The sequence below is a fragment of the Physella acuta genome, unplaced genomic scaffold (genome assembly GCF_028476545.2).
Source record: "Physella acuta isolate Inbredline_101_S28 unplaced genomic scaffold, ASM2847654v3 ptg001909l, whole genome shotgun sequence".
NCBI lineage: Eukaryota > Metazoa > Mollusca > Gastropoda > Physidae > Physella > Physella acuta.
Window position 1 is genome coordinate 5,001 of NW_026733414.1, and position 18,214 is coordinate 23,214.

Here is an 18,214-nt window from a genome sequence, read left to right on the forward strand (position 1 = left end):
GACCCACTTTCCTTTTTTTTTAATATGTACGTATATAGAGAAAAATAAAACCCTCTCGGGGCGCCGCCGATGCGAAATTTTTTTTTTACAGATACCTCACCTGGTGTATTCTAATTAACTCCCTACAGTTTGATGGCAATCGCGTGAATGGTGTCAAACCGCAATCGACCTTTATTTTTATATACCGTATATAGGGGAAAAACAAATCGCACCGTGTCGGGGCGCCACCCCAACGTATTTGAAAAACAAATTCGAAGAAATCTTCCCTTGAGTGTTCTCACCAGATCCACAAAGTTTCATGGCACTCGGACGAACGGTGTCGTGCCACATGCAACTTTTTTTTTATGTACCATACAAAGAGAAAAGTCGCACCCAACAGGGGCGCTGACCTTGCAAAAATCTCCCCTGGAGTGTTCATATCAACTACCCAAAGTATGAAGGCGATCGGATGAACTGTGTCAAACCGCAATTGACTTTTCTTCTTGTATACTGGATATAAATATAAAGAAAAAACAAATCGCGCCCTGCCGGGGCGCCACCTCTGCGAATTTGAAACCTCCCCAGCAGTATTCTATGATGAAAGAAGTAGTAATGCATAAAAGACAAACAAACACATATTGCTTTTTTTTATATAACAATAGATAAACCAATGTATGTCTGCTTGTTTTTTTTTTCTTTTATGCATTACTACACCTTTCATCCGATCGCCATGAAACTATGGAAAGTTGTTGAGAATGCTACTGGGGAGGTTTCTGCGGGGAAAAAAATCCTATGTTCGCAGGGGTGGTGTCCCGGCAGGGTGCGATTTAATAGTGCGAAAGACTATGCATAAGATTGGGTTTTAGAGTCGTTCATTAAACATAATTAGGCGCGTCCGACGGCACACCGACAGGGTACGATTTAGCGCCATCCTACGATGACGTCATTATTTCTTGAGTAAACATAAAATTAAAAGACCATAGCCCAAAAAATACACCATAATAATGACGTCACAGATATCAACCGATAAAGACACTACCATTTCCACCTCATTTATTTGTCTAATCTTAAAATATGTGTGCAAAGTTTCTTACAAGCATCTCTTTCTTTCAGTTTCAGGCTTTGACCCCTCCCTTCTCCCGCCAAAGAACAGCTACAGCCCGCCACCCCAAAACAAAATACAATTTATATAGAAAATATATACTTTTACTAGTGTCAGCCCCCTAACCCCCACTCGAGAAAAGTCTGAAAGAAACACTATCTTATAGAAGTAGGGTCTACCTTTAGTCTGTATGATCTACAAATGCGACCAGTGTTTATTTCAGAATCCCCCCCATATATATATATATATATATATATATATATATATATATATACATACATATATATATACATACATATATATATATATATATATATATATATATATATATATATATATATATATATATATATATATATATATATATATATATATATGATTATATGAGCTGCATATCTTTGCTCTGCCACGGTGCAATTTTTTTTTTTATAATGTGCCCACCTGGGAACAGATCAAAACTAAACACAACGCAAACACAAAACACAAACTCAACAAAAAAGAAAAAGCAAACACAAACACAATGCAAACAAAAAAACACACAAACGAAAACACAAACGCAACACAATCACACAAGAAATAAACCGGGAGTGATCTCCCCTAAACTTTCTCGAATATTCTTATATGAAACAACAGGGGATGGCAACTCGAGATATAGACACGATTTTTAATCCAGTTTAATTAAATACTCAAAATTTTAAAAAATAGAATGAAATCTTTTGTAGAAAAAAGAATTGCACTCCAAGTAAACGCCTAATAAAATGTGCATAATAGTGCGGAATATAATTAGTACTTTATAAATTCACATGCGTTTTTTTTTTGTTGAGAAATTGGAAATAGCGTAAATTACTACTTCCGGTCAACGGAAATTACTCAAAATATGATAGAAGGCAGAGAATTATATATTTTACTTACTTGTGAAATTTCATTTATCTATCTGAAATAGTATTCAAGTTATTTTTTATAGGCTTTTGAAAAATTGAAAGTAGAAAAGTTCCACATTTGGTTATCAGAAATCGCTCATCGGAAATTTCATCAACCTAGCTGTAACGGTACTCAAATTATCGTGTTTACAGACACACACAGATACACGGACAAGATTGCAAAACTATGTTTTTCCGACTCAGGGAGCTGTAAAACGTCGAAATTTGCAAAAATCTTGATTTTTTTTTTTTGCACGATTACAAGACTTTCTCTATAGGGCCTACTTCGTATATACGAGCAAAATAAAAAAGAAACGCAAACACAAAAAAAAAAAAAACAACGAAAACGCTGACACAACAAACGCATAAGGTAAACACAACTTAAATGTCAATCCATGCTAATTATAATATTCCAACAATGATGCCCTCTTGCACGTCCGCGGAAGTTGCATTCACATTTTTAAAATTAGCATGATTTGAATATCTTTTAAAAATTACCTCCCCTGGCAGAATTATTAAATGTTTGATTAATTTGTTTTTTCGACCCTATTGTTGTTAAAATGTATCCAATTTTTCTAGGAATATAAAGCGATAATATTATTTGACATAGAGTTTAATATGTTTTGGCAATGTGAGTGCATTTAATATTTTCATCACGTTATGCTAAAGAGTAGAAACTGAGGCAACTAGAAAATAAATTTAAATCGTTATATAAACAAACCCTACTCTGATATTTATAAGACAATGCTATGCAATTTAAAAGCACTGCATAGTTCGATGTTTGCTTTAATGGTTCCAAAATCTATAGCGATGACGGAAGGAGGGACTGGACGGTCCTTCCTTCATATTCATGTTAAAAAGGTTAAAAAATCCAAGATTGCCGCCATCTACATGGCAACGGCATTAAATTTTCGGCCATTTTTTATAGACTTAATTCTCTGAGCCATAACTATATGCTAAAATAGGTTTAGAAATAAGCATTTTGCTTATATTGGTTTTCATCACTCGCACATGTTCTTAAACTCGTAAGTTATTGTGTACCTTACTTACAGCCTTCACTTGATCGACCGGCCCTTCTTTTATAGAAAATCGAGTGATTCAATTTTGTTACCTCCCCTTAGTTTCTAAACCGTTTAATTAATTTTAAATAGTAATTAAACCTGTAATTAAATTTAAAAAATAGATAGACTTGTATTGTCATCGAAGTTGAACACATATGGAAAGTTTGAACGAAATCGCTGCATTAGAAATGGGTCAAAATTAAGTAACAGCATTTTTCCACAAACCCGCTGACAAAAAAAAAAAAACAGGCGTTGCGAACTAAATAAAAGCTAGTAAAAAAATGTTTTTAATTAATTTTCACACCTATTTATAGTATAGCTTTTGAAGGGATTTTTCTTTTATCCAAATGTTTTCTTGGTTTATTTTTGTATGCAGTTACAAAATGTGGGGAAAAGTTTAAATTCCTGACGGAGTTGCGTCCCTTTAATAATTAAAATTAAGCCGTAAAAGTAAAAGTGTTCAGTTCAATTATTAACCCCTAATAAAATGACATTTCTGGCACCAGAGTTATCTCATTACCAAATATCTACAAAAGTGTTCAATCTAATTCAAGCACCTTAAAAAATTTATTGTTTATACAAGACCTCGTTCACTCTTGGTCAGGTTTCGGCCACTATAAATAGTATAAACTCGATTATTGAAGAAACGCCAACGAAACTCAATTTTCTTTCTTTTCGCCAGACAGATAGTATATCTTATGTATGAACAACAATGCAACTACAAAACGTAACAAATTCTTAAATAGTAATTTAACTATTTAAGAACTAGTTAACCAACAATACAAAATGACACCCATATTATTATCAATATGGGCGGAAGATTAAAACGGAAAGTTGAGGAATGTATACATACCACTTGTAGAAGTTGAACTAAAGATGAAACCTGAAAATAAAATCAATAAAAATTATTAAACAAGTGGCTTTATAAACAGGAATAAAAGACACAAAAACATATAAAGCTAACAGTTCAGGAATTTGCCTACATGAAGTTAAAAATATACAAGTGATAACAAATCCCTGTATATTTTTTTTTAAAGATGGCAGGGTTATCATTAGAACCACAATAACCAGGACCATTGAAGCGGCTATAATACCTGGTTCCGAAATCGTGTAGCATTAGTAGCTCTGGCATTTAATGGCTTACAATTGAATTTACGAGACTTGATTCTTTATAAATTTTGATCACAGTAAGTTTACTAAATAAAATAATTTTCCATGGTTTATTTAACCATTATTTAGTTTTGGCCTTTTGAACAGAATTGTAGAACCCATTATGCCAGAATGCAATTGATTAAAATGTAATCAAAAGCATTTTGATACTGATAGTTAAAGAGTTTATAACACAACAAAAATTGAACATGGTACAATTTATGATAATATTTCATCAACTTTTTTAAAAATATACGAGTAAAAATAAACATAAAATAAACATGGTACAATTTATGAGAATATTTCATCAAATTTTTAAAAATATACAAGTAAAAATAAACATAAAATGAATATGGTACTACTAGTACTACAAATAATTTCACTGGTCTAGAAATTGTAGGTTTATTTACCTATGGATACTTTCTTAAAATACCAGTACTGTATTACAAAAATTTTCATTACACAGTATCTGTAATATTTTTTACAATGCATAAAAAACAATTTAATAACATATTGTTATATATTATAATTATATTTAAATAACTAAAAATAAAAGTGTGGGTAAAATTAAATAATATACCAACCCACACTTTTTTTAAAAGTTATTTAAATAGTAGTTCATTATTATATTAAAAGAAAATATTTTATTTCAGAACTTACATATTTTTAATACAATAGATTTGCTTGACTACAAACTATTGCATACAAAAGGAACAAGAAAAATGTGTTTGTAGTAGTGTGGTACATAGTACGTTATGTTGGAAATCTTAATAATTCATTTAAAATGTATATGGCGTCTAATTTTATGTCAGATTGCATTGTCATCCAGTCTTGACCCATGTGCCAGTTTGAAGTGATAGAAAATTTTGCTCTGCGAATTCAATCCATGACGACAAAAGCACGACAGAGAAAGCAAGTTAAATAAAAGATTGTAATAATTTTCACATTTCAGTTCATGATGTAAAAATGTTCTAAAAAGTTTTTTATAAAATTTATTTAAAAGCTGTTAATCACACACGAATGCCAAAAATTTAAGATGGCAAAAAGTTTTTTTTAATGGATTAAATAACAATGCACAATAATCAATTAATATGCAGTGTACAGATAGTTGTATATAGCAGTATTTTAAAATATGAAAATTAAAATGCAACTGTTAATAAAGTTAATGAGTAGTGCTCACCAACATCAGCCTCTCGAAGTGTTGCACAATCTAGGATATTGCAGTTATAAAAGTTTATTTCTACTAGGTTTTAATGAATATATATATATATATATATATATATATATATATATATATATATATATATATATATATATATGCAAACACAAATCAATATACACAGGTACTCAAACTACTTCATCTCTAAAACAAGGCAAAGAAGCTTCTGAGTAAGCTTGCCATGTGATCACAAATGCTCAAAAGGCTGTTACATTCATGTTTAGCTTACATAGTGGTCCTATCCAGCATGATGAGCAAGGATAAGACATATACAAGCCAAAAACAATTATCACCTCTAAAATGATTAATGATGTTGATTCGAAGGCATTTTACAATGTTAACGTTTCAATTGGAATGATGAAAATAAACAAACATGATTTATCAAATTTGAATATAGGCCTACTTAATTGCACACAAAGCAAGCAATTTCTTTGGTTCAAATTTTTTCAATGTTAAAACAAGGATGGTTACATTTTGTTAAAATAAAAAAATGCAAGAAAAATAAAGGTTTGGATCATTTTTAAAAAATGCATGAAGGATATAGATCTATAATATATTTTTGGGCTTTACCCATACTGCTAAAAGAGGATGTGATTAATATGAATATATGGAAAGTCACTTAAGTTTCAGGTTATACTTTTTTCTTAGACCTCAGCATATAAAAATTATCATGTGGTCTGCACCATAGCTAGTAGCTTTTGAATTTTTTTAAACTCAAGCTAGGTAGCCTTATCACATTTGGGAGGACTCAAGGACATTCTACAGACTTTAAACTGGGAACCAAATTCAAGACTTTTAGGATAGAAATGTAACCCCATCATTCCACTGGGTATAAAGTACGACATGGTTTAAATCCTGAATTTGAGTCAGCAGAATGCCCTCCCAGTTGTGTAAAGTACAGGCAGCTGGGTATAGTACTGACCAAGCTATCACTTTGTATGCACTGGTCACAGAAACCAATAAACTTGGGACTGTCTGGGTAACTCAACCGCAAATTTCACCCTATGTAGAAATCTTATAACACAGCCTGTAAGCCTACTAACAGCTTTTTTAACTTAAAAATTACAGTCCTTCCACTTTGATAATACATTTAGATAAAAGAGAATGGCTATGCAAAAAATAATCTCCAAAAGCTGAAGAGTTTGTCTTCAATCCTAGTTATGCTACAGTTACTATGTTTTAAATACTTCTTTCTTTATATTAGTTAATAAACAAAAATAATGATTCAATCTAAGTAAAACCCTTAAAAATGTATTTTTGAGTGGCCAGCAAGTACTTCATCCCAAAATGCTTGGAGTCAGTGGAGAAAAATAGCGCCCCATTTCTGATCTTAGGCAGCTATTAAAAACATCGTTCATTGACAACAGATAAAATAAATTATTTAGGCCTATTACTTTTTCAATAACGTAAGCAGTTTTGTCAGTGATATAAAATATAAGGTAACTCATGAGAGGATATAGAATCTTGAAGCCTATATTGGCCCTGTATCACTAAAGGAAAAGATGCTAGTCTAGGTCTCGTAATAGTCTCAGATCTAAAGAATAAATACAACTTTTAAAAAATAACCTAATGTCAAACTTAAATATTTACGTCAGAAAAGCATTCTAGATCTGGCAAGCCCCACACATTAAATATAGCCCACGCATATTATTTTTTTTATTGGATCTAGTTAGTATTAGGGCCTAAATTGAGGAGCCATAATGCAAAAGGGCTTAAGTGCATTCAAGATGCATTCTGAAAAACCCACCATTTTGTTCAAATAAAAATGTGTGTGAACTGATACTGAAAATTGATCATTCATTTTAAATCACTTAAGACTTAAGTGCTTAGCTGGAAATGGTTATGGTGAATTTAAAAATGGGTTTAACAAATTTTTTACGCAAAGCGTACTTGAGCCCTTTGCATTTCGATTTATTTATTAGACTTATTTATTTAGGCTACCAAAAGTTTATAGTATGTAGGCCTATATAGTCTTATATGTGTAATATATACACATGCATGTGCTAGGCCTTATATATTTTTAGGGGTATAGAAAATAAATGCCAATGATTGAACTTAGCCTTACTAAAGGCAAGCTCTATTGTGACATCACATGTAGATCTAGGACCTAGTCACTATAGAATTTAATATTTTAAAAGTGTACTAAGTACTAGGCCTAATTATTAAATTAATTAGCCTAGCTTGGTATTAGATCTAGTGATCTAGTAATATCAAAGGAAGGCCTATTTAAAATTTACGGCCTATTGTCTAGAGATCAGTATGATGTGAGTATAGTAGACAGAAATTATATTTTAGATGTAGATCTAGATCTATCTAACTAAACTAGATCTAGATCTAGATCTAATTGCATTCAGAATCAACTGAAAAATAAAAAAAGATTCTTATAAAAAGTATTACTAGATTCTATGGAATTTTAATCCAGATCTTAGTACTTAGATCTAGTAAGTTTATATTTAAGTAAGTTATCTTTAACGGCCAAGAGCATCTCTAAAAAAAAACCACATATCTTAGCAGTGCATCTTGACTAGAGTGAGTTAGATCTAGAGTAGACCTAGCTAGATCTATCTAGCTTCTAGATTCTAGATCTAGTAGTCTACTAATCTAGAATCTAGTCTAGATTACTCTAGATCTAGATCTACTCTAGACTAGACTCCAATTTACTTCAGAATCTAGAGATCTAGATTTAGATCTAGAGATCTAGATAAATTTAGAGTCTAGATCTAGACTATATCTAGATCAGTCTAGATATCTACTTCTGGTGTTCCCTTACTTTTATGGAAAGGAATCGTCTTGTGTGCATCTGACTAATATGACGTTTTTTCATGATCGGCATTTTTTTGCTTTTTAAAAACAAAAAAACGTAACGAAAGAACTGTAGGCTAGACGAAGCGTGCACCTGATTCTGTCATTGCAGGGCAAATAGCCGTTATTCTTTAGGGCTTTTGACTGGAAAATGGTTTGTTAAAAAGTTTTCCCGAATGGCAACCAAAAAATTAGGCCTAGTCTTTGGCAAAGTTTTGGACATATTCTTTAGTCTCAAGACTAGAGCATTATAGATCTAGCTCTAGCTCTAGATATAGAATCTATATAAATTCTAGATCTATTATTTTATTTATTTTTTAAATAATACATTTATTTAGGAAATGTTACTTTGACTAGGGCCTAATGGAATCATTCTCTTTAGAAATATTTGTTTTCAAAATACGAAACTAGATCTAGTTTTTAAAAGCCTACCCTAGCGCTAAGTCTGAAGATAAGCCTAGGGCCTACCATAGGATAGGCTGGTTTACCAATCATATTTTATGAATATTCACATTGAATCACGTGGTGAATTTGGTAGGCTAGTATTAATAGATCTAGATTCTAGATCTACTAGATCTAGAATTTATGGCTTGTAAATATAAATATCAGCTTATCTAGATCTAGATGTCTAGACTAGATCTAGATCTAGGTGTAGTGAATGAGAATAGCAGACTTGTTACTGACATTACTCTCATTACTGTCACATTACTGTTAGAAATAGATCTAGATCTAGATCTAGATCGTAATCCTCACTCAACACATCGAATTTTTCCATACTTCTAGATCTAGATTCTAGAGCTAGAATCTAGATTCTAGAACTGGGTAGAATCTAATCTAGATTCTAGATCTAGAATCTATCTATATAAGTATATTTATCTAGAACTGTCGATCATTGTTCATTGTAGTGTTTGGATCAGAATTTAATTGTAAGCTGTAAGAGCTAAGTTATTAATATTAAATTGAGTTAGATATAGATCTAGATCTAGTAAAGTTAGATATTAGACAAGTATGTACATAGTAAATAAAGCATTAGCCTTAGGCCAGGGGTCGGCAACCTGCGGCTCTTTTGATATCAAGATGCGGCTCTCCAGCTCCTTGCACAAATACTAATAATCTTAATCAAAAAATAAAATATTTGAGATAAAAAAATGTTAGTGGCTCTTTAAAACCAGGGAAATTTTTAAAATTGCAACTTTTGGCTCTTCTGTTTCAAAAGGTTGCCGACCCCTGCCTTAGGCCTATTTATTATTATAAACAATGGTCTTGGTTTTGCATCAAGGATAGAGTCATTGATTCTTTATCTAGATCTAGACCACAGTACAGTAGGCCTACACTAAGTCCTTGTATGCTCGAGAATCGAAACTGAATTGATGGTTAGCAGGTTAGGCATACACATACAGTAGTTCATTTCCTATTTTAATTTAACGGTAATAAACACTTATAAACAGTAAGAGGAATATATACTATAGATCTAATATAGGCTATACTGCTATACACTACTATAGTATTTTAATTTTTAAGACTTGGCTTCACAACTATTACAGTACTATTACTAGATCTAAATAAATAACACATATCAGGGGGGGGGGGGGAAGAATCACACTCCTTTCATTTATACTCCAATTTTGAACTCTACATATTCCTATTTAAAACCATATAGATTATAGATTCTATGCCTAAATTTAATTTAAAAAAAATTTTTTTTACAGGCAATATGCAAGAGAATCCATTTCCTGATATAACAATTGCAGACTGGACATTTCTGGATGCCTCTGGAGGACGAAGTAATTGTCCTAAATGTGGAAAGTCTAGAAAATATTACTGTTATAATTGTTTAGTTCCACTTCCTAGCCTTAGTGCTGAAATGCCTAAAGTGAAGGTAATGAAGTGTTCCATAAATAGATAGTATTTAGGCCCTATAGTATATTAACTCTTTCTATACCAGAGGCGGTTCCACCTCCTGACCTCATTATTTCTGTGACCAAATTTTTTTATACAGCCCTCACCTACTTAAACAATTATAGCTCCTATGTTTTTCTAACCTGATTTATGTATTATACATCAAAATGAACAGAAATGAAATTTCTATTGTAGTAAATGAAGATAATTGTGAGTTATGTTAAAGAATGTAGGTTTTTTACATGTTAAATGACTTGTTAAAGAAACAAACACTAGCAGTGTCGAGCCGTACCTTGCGGCTCGCGAGCCTACAGTGAAGCAGGCCCAAGCCGCATCTTGCGGCTCATGGGACAGATTAAGTTAAGATAAAATTATCCAGAAAGGTCTTTATTTAAAAAAATGGTGCAAATAAAAACTGCATCCTTATCAGTTAATATTACAACTAAGATAGTATCTATTTGGCTGGTTCACAGTAGGTTTTACATTTTTACCATGTGCAGGCTAGCTTGAGTTTTAATTACAGTATCAATTAACTTTTTATAATGTAAATTAAATTGTAACTATGATATATTATTATATTAATATTATTATATTACACAGCTCCCAATTATGATAGACATAATAAAACATCCTAGTGAGACAGATGGTAAGAGCACTGCTCCACATGCTGTTATAATTGCTCCAGAGCATGTTTCTATTCACACATATCCCTGTATTCCAGATTATGACCCTGTTAAGGTTAGTTTTAAATGAATGTTTATAGTTATAGACATATTTTTTATATTAGTGTATTGTCTTCATTTTTTTATGTCTACAGATGTTTTTTTAGGGTAAATGTACTTTTTACTTTATTGAAATCTCTTGTCATTATAATGTTTAAGATAATTACTACCCACAACTAATGTAAACTTAAAACCCTATATGATTTATCAACTATTAAAACTTGAAAAAAAATTTAAACACAGGTAGTTGTGGTATTCCCATGCAAAGAGTCATTGACCCTGGAGGACATCGCATCTTCTGCTGGGAAAATGACTGCTGAATCTAAAGAAGTAGAGCAAAAAAATCAATTGAGTAATGACTGTGAACAAGATTCTTCCAGTTGTACTGATGCATTAGAAGAAACTAAACCCAACTCTTCTGATGAAATAGGTAAAAACAAAACAAAAAAGAGGGTAATGGAGATCACAGACATTAGTACGGAAGAGACTCCACCTACTAAGGTGATCAAGAAGTGTAATGCTTTACCTTTTGAAAAAGTTGTATTTATCGATTCAACTTGGAATCAGACCAATAATATTGTCAATGATGAGAGATTAAAAAGTAAGTATATTATTTTTACAAGTAAATTTTAACTTAACATTCCAATAACTACACCTGTTTATATATAAACTCTACTGTTTTGCCAGAGTGTATTAAATTCACAACTTCTTGATTTTTCAACATAAACCCTACACCCTTTTTTCCCCCAATGCTGGTTATTTATTAAATAATTTGTTTCCTGAAGTTATAATGTCTTCCTTTATATACCATGCATTTTTCTTTTATAATTATAATAATTAAGCCTACTATTACTATTACTAACATATTATGATACATAAATGATAAATTTCTTTTTCAACTTCAGAACTTAGAAAAATAGAGCTTCGGTCACGGAATACACACTTCTGGCGCTCACAAGATGGGATTCCTAGATCTTATTTGTCAACAATTGAAGCAATCTATTACTTTCTTAAAGATTTTCACTTATTATTTATAGATTCTGATTACAATCATGAATATGATAACCTTTTATTTTTCTTTTGTTTTATGTACCAAAAAATTCAGAGCAACTTAAAAGGTAAAAAACAACTCAAAGCATATCAAAGATAGCTAGATAAACAGATGTCTGAAGATACCAATGTCCATCAATACACTTCCAAATAATAATCATTAAAAAAGTTTTAAAAAACCCACGTTTTCTGATTGAACTAAAAAGTAGAAAATAAATGCTATAGGCCCTACATCACAATAATGCAAGCGATCACTCTACTATAAGCGATGAAAAACGTGGGGCGCCGAAGTAAAAGTTATATTACTATTGATTAGATAATACTATTGACTTTTATTAGGGAGCTTGTAGAGAGTCAACAGTATTAGAAACTGTAAGAAAATCACGGCGCCCCACGTTTTTGCTCGCTTATAGTAGAGTGATCGCTTGCATTATTGTGATGTAGGGCCTATAGCATTTATTTTCTACTTTTTAGTTCAATCAGAAAACGTGGGTTTTTTAAAACTTTTTTAATGATTATTATTTTCTACTTTTTAGTCTTTGTCTGTTTGTTTGCATTAAAATCTTGCTATCAATTTTATCTTTTCACTTTTTTTGGGTAAACGAAGACAACTCGTAAAAAGACAACTCGTAAAAAGACAACTCGTAAAAAACACGTTGTTTGAATACGTTACTGACTAGAACACATAGATTTGAACCCGTGTCGAGTGGGATAGCAATCGTGTGCCCAACCACTCGACCATATCGTCTCCCCCAAACTGGCCTACCTCCAGTAAGTTTAAACTCGGTTCAAGCTAAATTCTCTGCCCCTAAGCCTGTGGCGACATGTGATCGTTCGCTTCACTGCGCGCGAGGTACGCGTCGCTGGTTTTTTTTCTAATGGCTAGCAGAGGAGAATTATATATATAGATTATATAGCGGTCTAAAATGCTCAATAAAATGTTTCCATTGATCAATTTAGTAATAATAACAATTGAATATTCAATGGTCATCCAAAAGAAAGCTTCCCTGAAAATTTCAGCCGCTAGCTAACTGGGAAGTGCCAGAAATTTCGATCGCAAGATTGGATTGGAAAGACAAACAAATAAATAAATAAACACACAGAGAAAGCAAGTTAAAGAAAACGTGGGAAAAAATAGGTGTGTTAGGTTGTTAGTAGTTTTGTAATTTCAAATAGTTTTTTTTATGGTTAAAAATTAGGGTTAGGCATATTGTAGCACTACGTTGGGGTTAGCAAGCCATGTGTTTATTTCAGTTAACTACCAGTAACCTAACCCCTAATTTGAAAAGATTCTATTATGTGACACTGGTATAAAAAAAAACCCAAAACAACAACTGTTTGCATTTCTGGTCTTTCTTAGTTATTGAAGATGTATGAATTGTTTCTGTATATATACTAATACTACTAATAGCATCAATAAATTTAAAATGTTGTATCAAAACTGAATCTCATCCAATTTTTGTCTTGTGAGTGGTTTGAACAAAGTTAAATATGTAGGTCTACATGCCTATTATACCATCTGAATATGATATTTAATTTGTTTGCTTGAGGTAACAGTTGTAATGTATATTAAAGAGTGAAAGTGTTTATTTGTCATGTCAAAATGTGCTAAGAGTGTTGAATACAATACTGGCTTTGATGTCCTCACTCTGCCTAAAAGACTTCATCACCGCCAGGGTACGAGAAAGCCTAACAGATTTTCGCATACGATAATAGACCAAGAGCTAAAAAAAAAAAATATGGGTTTTTATTTATTTTAAATGAAAAATTATTCCAGAAACTTATTAGCGTATTTAGTCTAATCAATAAAAACACCTGAAAGTTGGACAACTTGTCTAAAGACCATTGAGAGTAGTAGTAGTAGTAAGCTATAGCTTTCGTGATAAATGGGATTGTATTTTCTGCAATGTACTTAATTAAATTGCTAGGAGTTTAAGTGAAAGACGCAGGTTTTACTAGTTAAAATACTTATTCATATTCCAGCTAACACTGAAGGTGTTTCTGTAGAAGAATGTGAAAAGCTTTTAGTAGTTACACCGTTATACGTAGTATGGTATGTTATCACTCTACAAGTTTGGCAGAGCTACAAGATTTGTGTAGCCTTATGACTACCTGTACACTCCTCAAAAAGTAGTGAAGTAGCATTAAAAATAAGTTTTAAAAAACTAATGAATTGTACAGTTAGAAATAGAATTGACATGGTACAAATAAAAATAGTAAAATAATCACACAAATGGAGTTTTAAGTAATTTTATTTAGATCTAGTATACTTGAATTTTAATGCAGCAATAAAATCAGCATAAAACAATTAGCCATGTCATGAACATGATTAACAATCCCACAATCAACCATAACTGACAAGACATGTAAATAAGTAATGTTCAAACTATAATCAGAATTGACATAAAACCACCAGTCTTAGTTTGCCATAAAAGATTTCTAAAATTACACTTGAAAAGTAAAATTCTTATTTTGTCAATTACGTAGGCCTACAAACACATTGGCAAATTTAAGAGGCGTAGACAGCATCCTGTAATGGAAATGGGATCAAATTTTTATGTTAGTAAACCTGCATCACATAGTGAATAATAGTATGGGGGAAGGGGTGTACATTCAAATGATATAGGAATATTTATAAAGAATTTTAAGAATGCATACTGTATGTAATTGTGGTTTAATGGTATTCAAAATGTGTAATAAAAAGTGACATGAGTGTAGCTGTGGTGGTGTGTAAGACTGGTGTCATTTAGGGAACCTGCCTATGCCATTGTGCTAAATATTACCATCATTTAAACATTTACTATTTCAAAAATTTAATGTAACATAATTGACTGAATTATATATTGCAGTCAATCAGGGGGGAAAAAGTAGCCCTCTGGGTTAATCAGCTCCATAGATGATTTTAAATTCTCCAGACTTATTTTAACCATATAAAACTAAAAGAATATATTTTAAAAATTTCAAAGAAGCAAGCATAATTAACAAATAATGATTTCACCAATACATCAATGACATTCGTTACTGAAAAAGCTGCCAAGCAACTTATTTTTTCTGGTCTGACACCTAAACAGTTTCACCATTCAAATCAGCATTAACATTTCTTTTGATAGTTTGAGACTGGCTGAAATACTTAAAAATCAGCCATACAGGTTATGCTGAGCAACGTTAGCCATTGAGGAGGGTCATATATCCACATGAACAATCATTTAGTAATTATACTTCTACTATAGGGCATACTTTCTTGTTACTGTAAGTATAACAGTGTCTATAACTTTCAAAACTTTAAAATAATTAAAAGTAGCATTGGGAAAAAACCAAGTAATCCTTTTCAAAAATATTTCCTAAAGTAATTTGATTATAATAAAACGACTAAATCATGATTAGCAGTAGTACAATATTAATCTCATAGTCTAACATTAACAGTAAGTAAATAAATTACATTACACTTTACAGACAAGGTAAATAGTGATACCTGTCTAATTTAATTTTAATCAGAATCAAAATCTGAGAGAGCAAAATCTTCAACTTGATCATCCTCATCATTTGCATGAGAAGCCTTGGTGGGCGATGCTTTTTTGTTAATTCCATTAATCTTTTTATTTTTCTTCACATTTGTTTCATCATCACCTTCACCAGAACTGTCCTCATCACTTTCACCAGAACCATCATCATCACTGTCACCAGAACCACCTTCATCACTTTCACCATCAGATTCATCAGCTGAATCTTCATCTGCAGACTGAGCCAACTGCTCCAACTCTTCTTCATCAAAATCACTGTAATCTTCACTGTCGGATAAGCTAGCAGAGCGTTTTCTTTTCTTTACATTGTTATCTTGCCTATCTTCCTTTAAAAGAAATCTGGTTTCATCATCTGATTCTGAATCATTCTCAAATAGCTTAGAAAAATCTTCTCGATCCTCTTGGGTAGCTTTGAGAGGTCTTTTCCGTTCAATTGTAGGTATATCAATGGCAGCGCCAGACACTGCCTCTTTATTTGAAATTTCATGCAGTAATTCTCTATCCCGCAGTTTACGCCATGAAGTATAAAATTTCCGTAGAGGTGTGCCCATTTGTAAAAGTTGATCTTCCCAGATATCAACGGAATTCTGATCATGTAAGCTTACATTTGCTTGCTTTCTCTTTTCAGTAACAAACTTTGCTTGTTCTTGTATTTTGTCTACTATCTGTTTAATTTGTTTACAATAATTAGCAGTCTTACATTTTTTCAAGAAACTCTTGAGCTGGATCACAGCTGGTATTATAAGTTCAGGAAAACTGATAGAATGAGCTTGAGTGTTAAAACTTTCCAATAGATGCTCATAGAGCTGATCAATAAGTCCATCTTTGAAAGCTTTTTCATGAAGCTGGGCTTTAGAAAATTTAAGAATAACTGCAAAATAAAATGGCTTTAAACTCACAGTTTTGTGCTTTTTATTGAAATCAACCTGGTCAAAAATCTCCAATAGAAAAGGCATTGTGGGAATATATGTTTTGGTTTTATATGACAGTTTATTAAGGAACTGAACACAGTGAAACCTCAGTGGATAGTAGCGAGTTGTTGGCAGTAATTTTATAGTACCAACAATAGTTTGCGTCAGTGGGTAGATCAAGGGCTGAAGAACTTCACTGGGATATGTTGTGGTTAGAAGCTGCACCCACAGGCCTAAACAGTGAATATACTGCCAATTATATACAGTTTGACAAGTAGCCTTCTTTTTTAATGTGATAGCATTACGTAAATGTATAGCCAGCTGGCGAATATATACAAATGCATACTGGGCACCCAAAGTCTGATCAATATTGAATATTTCTACCAATGACTTTTGCATGAAGTTAATAAGAGGAAGAGTTGAAGGTGATGTAAACTTACAGTTGCTCACATATGCCATATACATTTTCTTTATTGTTGTTTCAAGGAGTGCTTCTTTTTTTAGATGAACTATTTTATTTATACACAAAAATGCTAAGACTCTGGTAGTCTCTTCACCTGTTGTCCACATATTGATCATTCTCTTGAGAAACAACTTTGTTAGCGTTGGAAAGCTAGCATAAAAAATAACAAGTTTATGGACATGCTTCAAGATTGCATTCACCATTACAGCATCAGACAACTGAGTCAAAAGTTCAAGCAAAGCAGAGATATACGATTTCACCAAAACCTTCAACTTTTTCCATCTGAGAGATTTATCAGACATAACATTTTTTAGCTCAGAAATAGCTGGCACTTGTAACATTGTTTGTAGTGCTGGTACAACCTGGGTTAGGCAAAGTCTAACAATACTATTAAATATTGCACCTCCTTCGACAATATATTTTGAGGAATAATTTTCATCATCATCATGACCCCCAGCTTCTTTTAGAGCAGAATGAAAAGCTGACACAATTTCTTTTAGTATAGCTGGAGATGGTTTAGATTGTATTTTTGTAGTCCACTGCTCAATTATTTTATGCGTGAGGACTGTGCCATCTTTTCTGAAACTTTCAGTTACCTCTGCCTCATCATCCGAACTGTCATCACTAGCAACCTCTAGATTTTCTGGAGGCTTGTGAACAAATCCATCATTAGAATCATCTGATTCATCACCACTTGACATATTGAGCAACTCCTTTTCCAAAGAATTACTTACACCTTTAACTTTTTTTTCCTTTCCGGAAACATCACTTTCCATATCTTCATTTTCATCACTGAAGTCACCATCTGACTCAGATAAATCTTCGAGATTGTCTAACAAGGATTTATCTTGACCTTTAAGAAAATCGTAGAATTCCGGATCATTTTTTTGCAACGTTAATGCAAGAGAATTTTTATCAGCTTTCTGTTTTTCTTTTGGAGAATTCCCCACCTGAGCTTCAATCTTTTTGCTTTTTATTTTTTTTACACTTGCCTGCACAATCTTTGGTTTCTTAGCAGAAGCAACTTTATTTTCAACATTGTTGTGCTTTTCCTTCTTCTGTTTTATTTTTTTATTTTTCTTAATGGTAATTTCTGCAGACATGTTAGATGAAGACTCAGATTCACTAAAATCGGCGTTCAAAAACTCATCTACATTCATTTCTTTTAACTTTTTCTTTGCAGGACCCATGCTGTTGATGTGAGCTGCCATGATTTGTATTGAATGAAAAACATACACTCAGCTTATATTTTCAGAACTAAATTTCATTGATCTAAACCGTACAAAGCATACAGAAATGTGGATTGAAGAAACTTACTTAGATTATTTTTATTTTGAGTTTTTTTTTAAATAGCAGTACATTAAAACATATCATAAGATAGAGATATACATTAAAAATGTTAAATTATTTTATATA

General features: G+C 32.1%; 2 protein-coding genes across 6 annotated transcripts; one reads left to right on the forward strand and one right to left on the reverse strand.

Moving 5' to 3' along the window:
* The first annotated feature begins 8,269 nt into the window (after positions 1–8,269).
* LOC131931183 (tRNA-uridine aminocarboxypropyltransferase 1) lies at positions 8,270–12,048 on the forward strand. 5 transcript variants are annotated; one of them, XM_059287889.1, is made up of 5 exons: positions 8,270–8,386; positions 9,942–10,111; positions 10,732–10,869; positions 11,097–11,454; positions 11,759–12,048. In XM_059287889.1, exons 2-5 carry the CDS (start codon positions 9,947–9,949, stop codon positions 12,001–12,003), a joined length of 906 nt encoding a protein of 301 aa, XP_059143872.1. In that variant the 5' UTR covers positions 8,270–8,386; positions 9,942–9,946; the 3' UTR covers positions 12,004–12,048. The 5 variants fall into 5 exon arrangements, with proteins under 5 accessions (XP_059143872.1, XP_059143869.1, XP_059143870.1 ...); XM_059287886.1 differs by lacking the exon at positions 8,270–8,386 and adding an exon at positions 8,649–8,766; XM_059287887.1 differs by lacking the exon at positions 8,270–8,386 and adding an exon at positions 8,815–8,824.
* A 2,099-nt stretch (positions 12,049–14,147) lies between these two features.
* Positions 14,148–18,111, reverse strand: LOC131931185 (nucleolar complex protein 2 homolog). The gene has a single exon (XM_059287893.1). It carries the CDS (start codon positions 18,007–18,009, stop codon positions 15,391–15,393), a length of 2,619 nt encoding a protein of 872 aa, XP_059143876.1. The 5' UTR covers positions 18,010–18,111; the 3' UTR covers positions 14,148–15,390.
* Between the last annotated feature and the right edge of the window lie 103 nt (positions 18,112–18,214).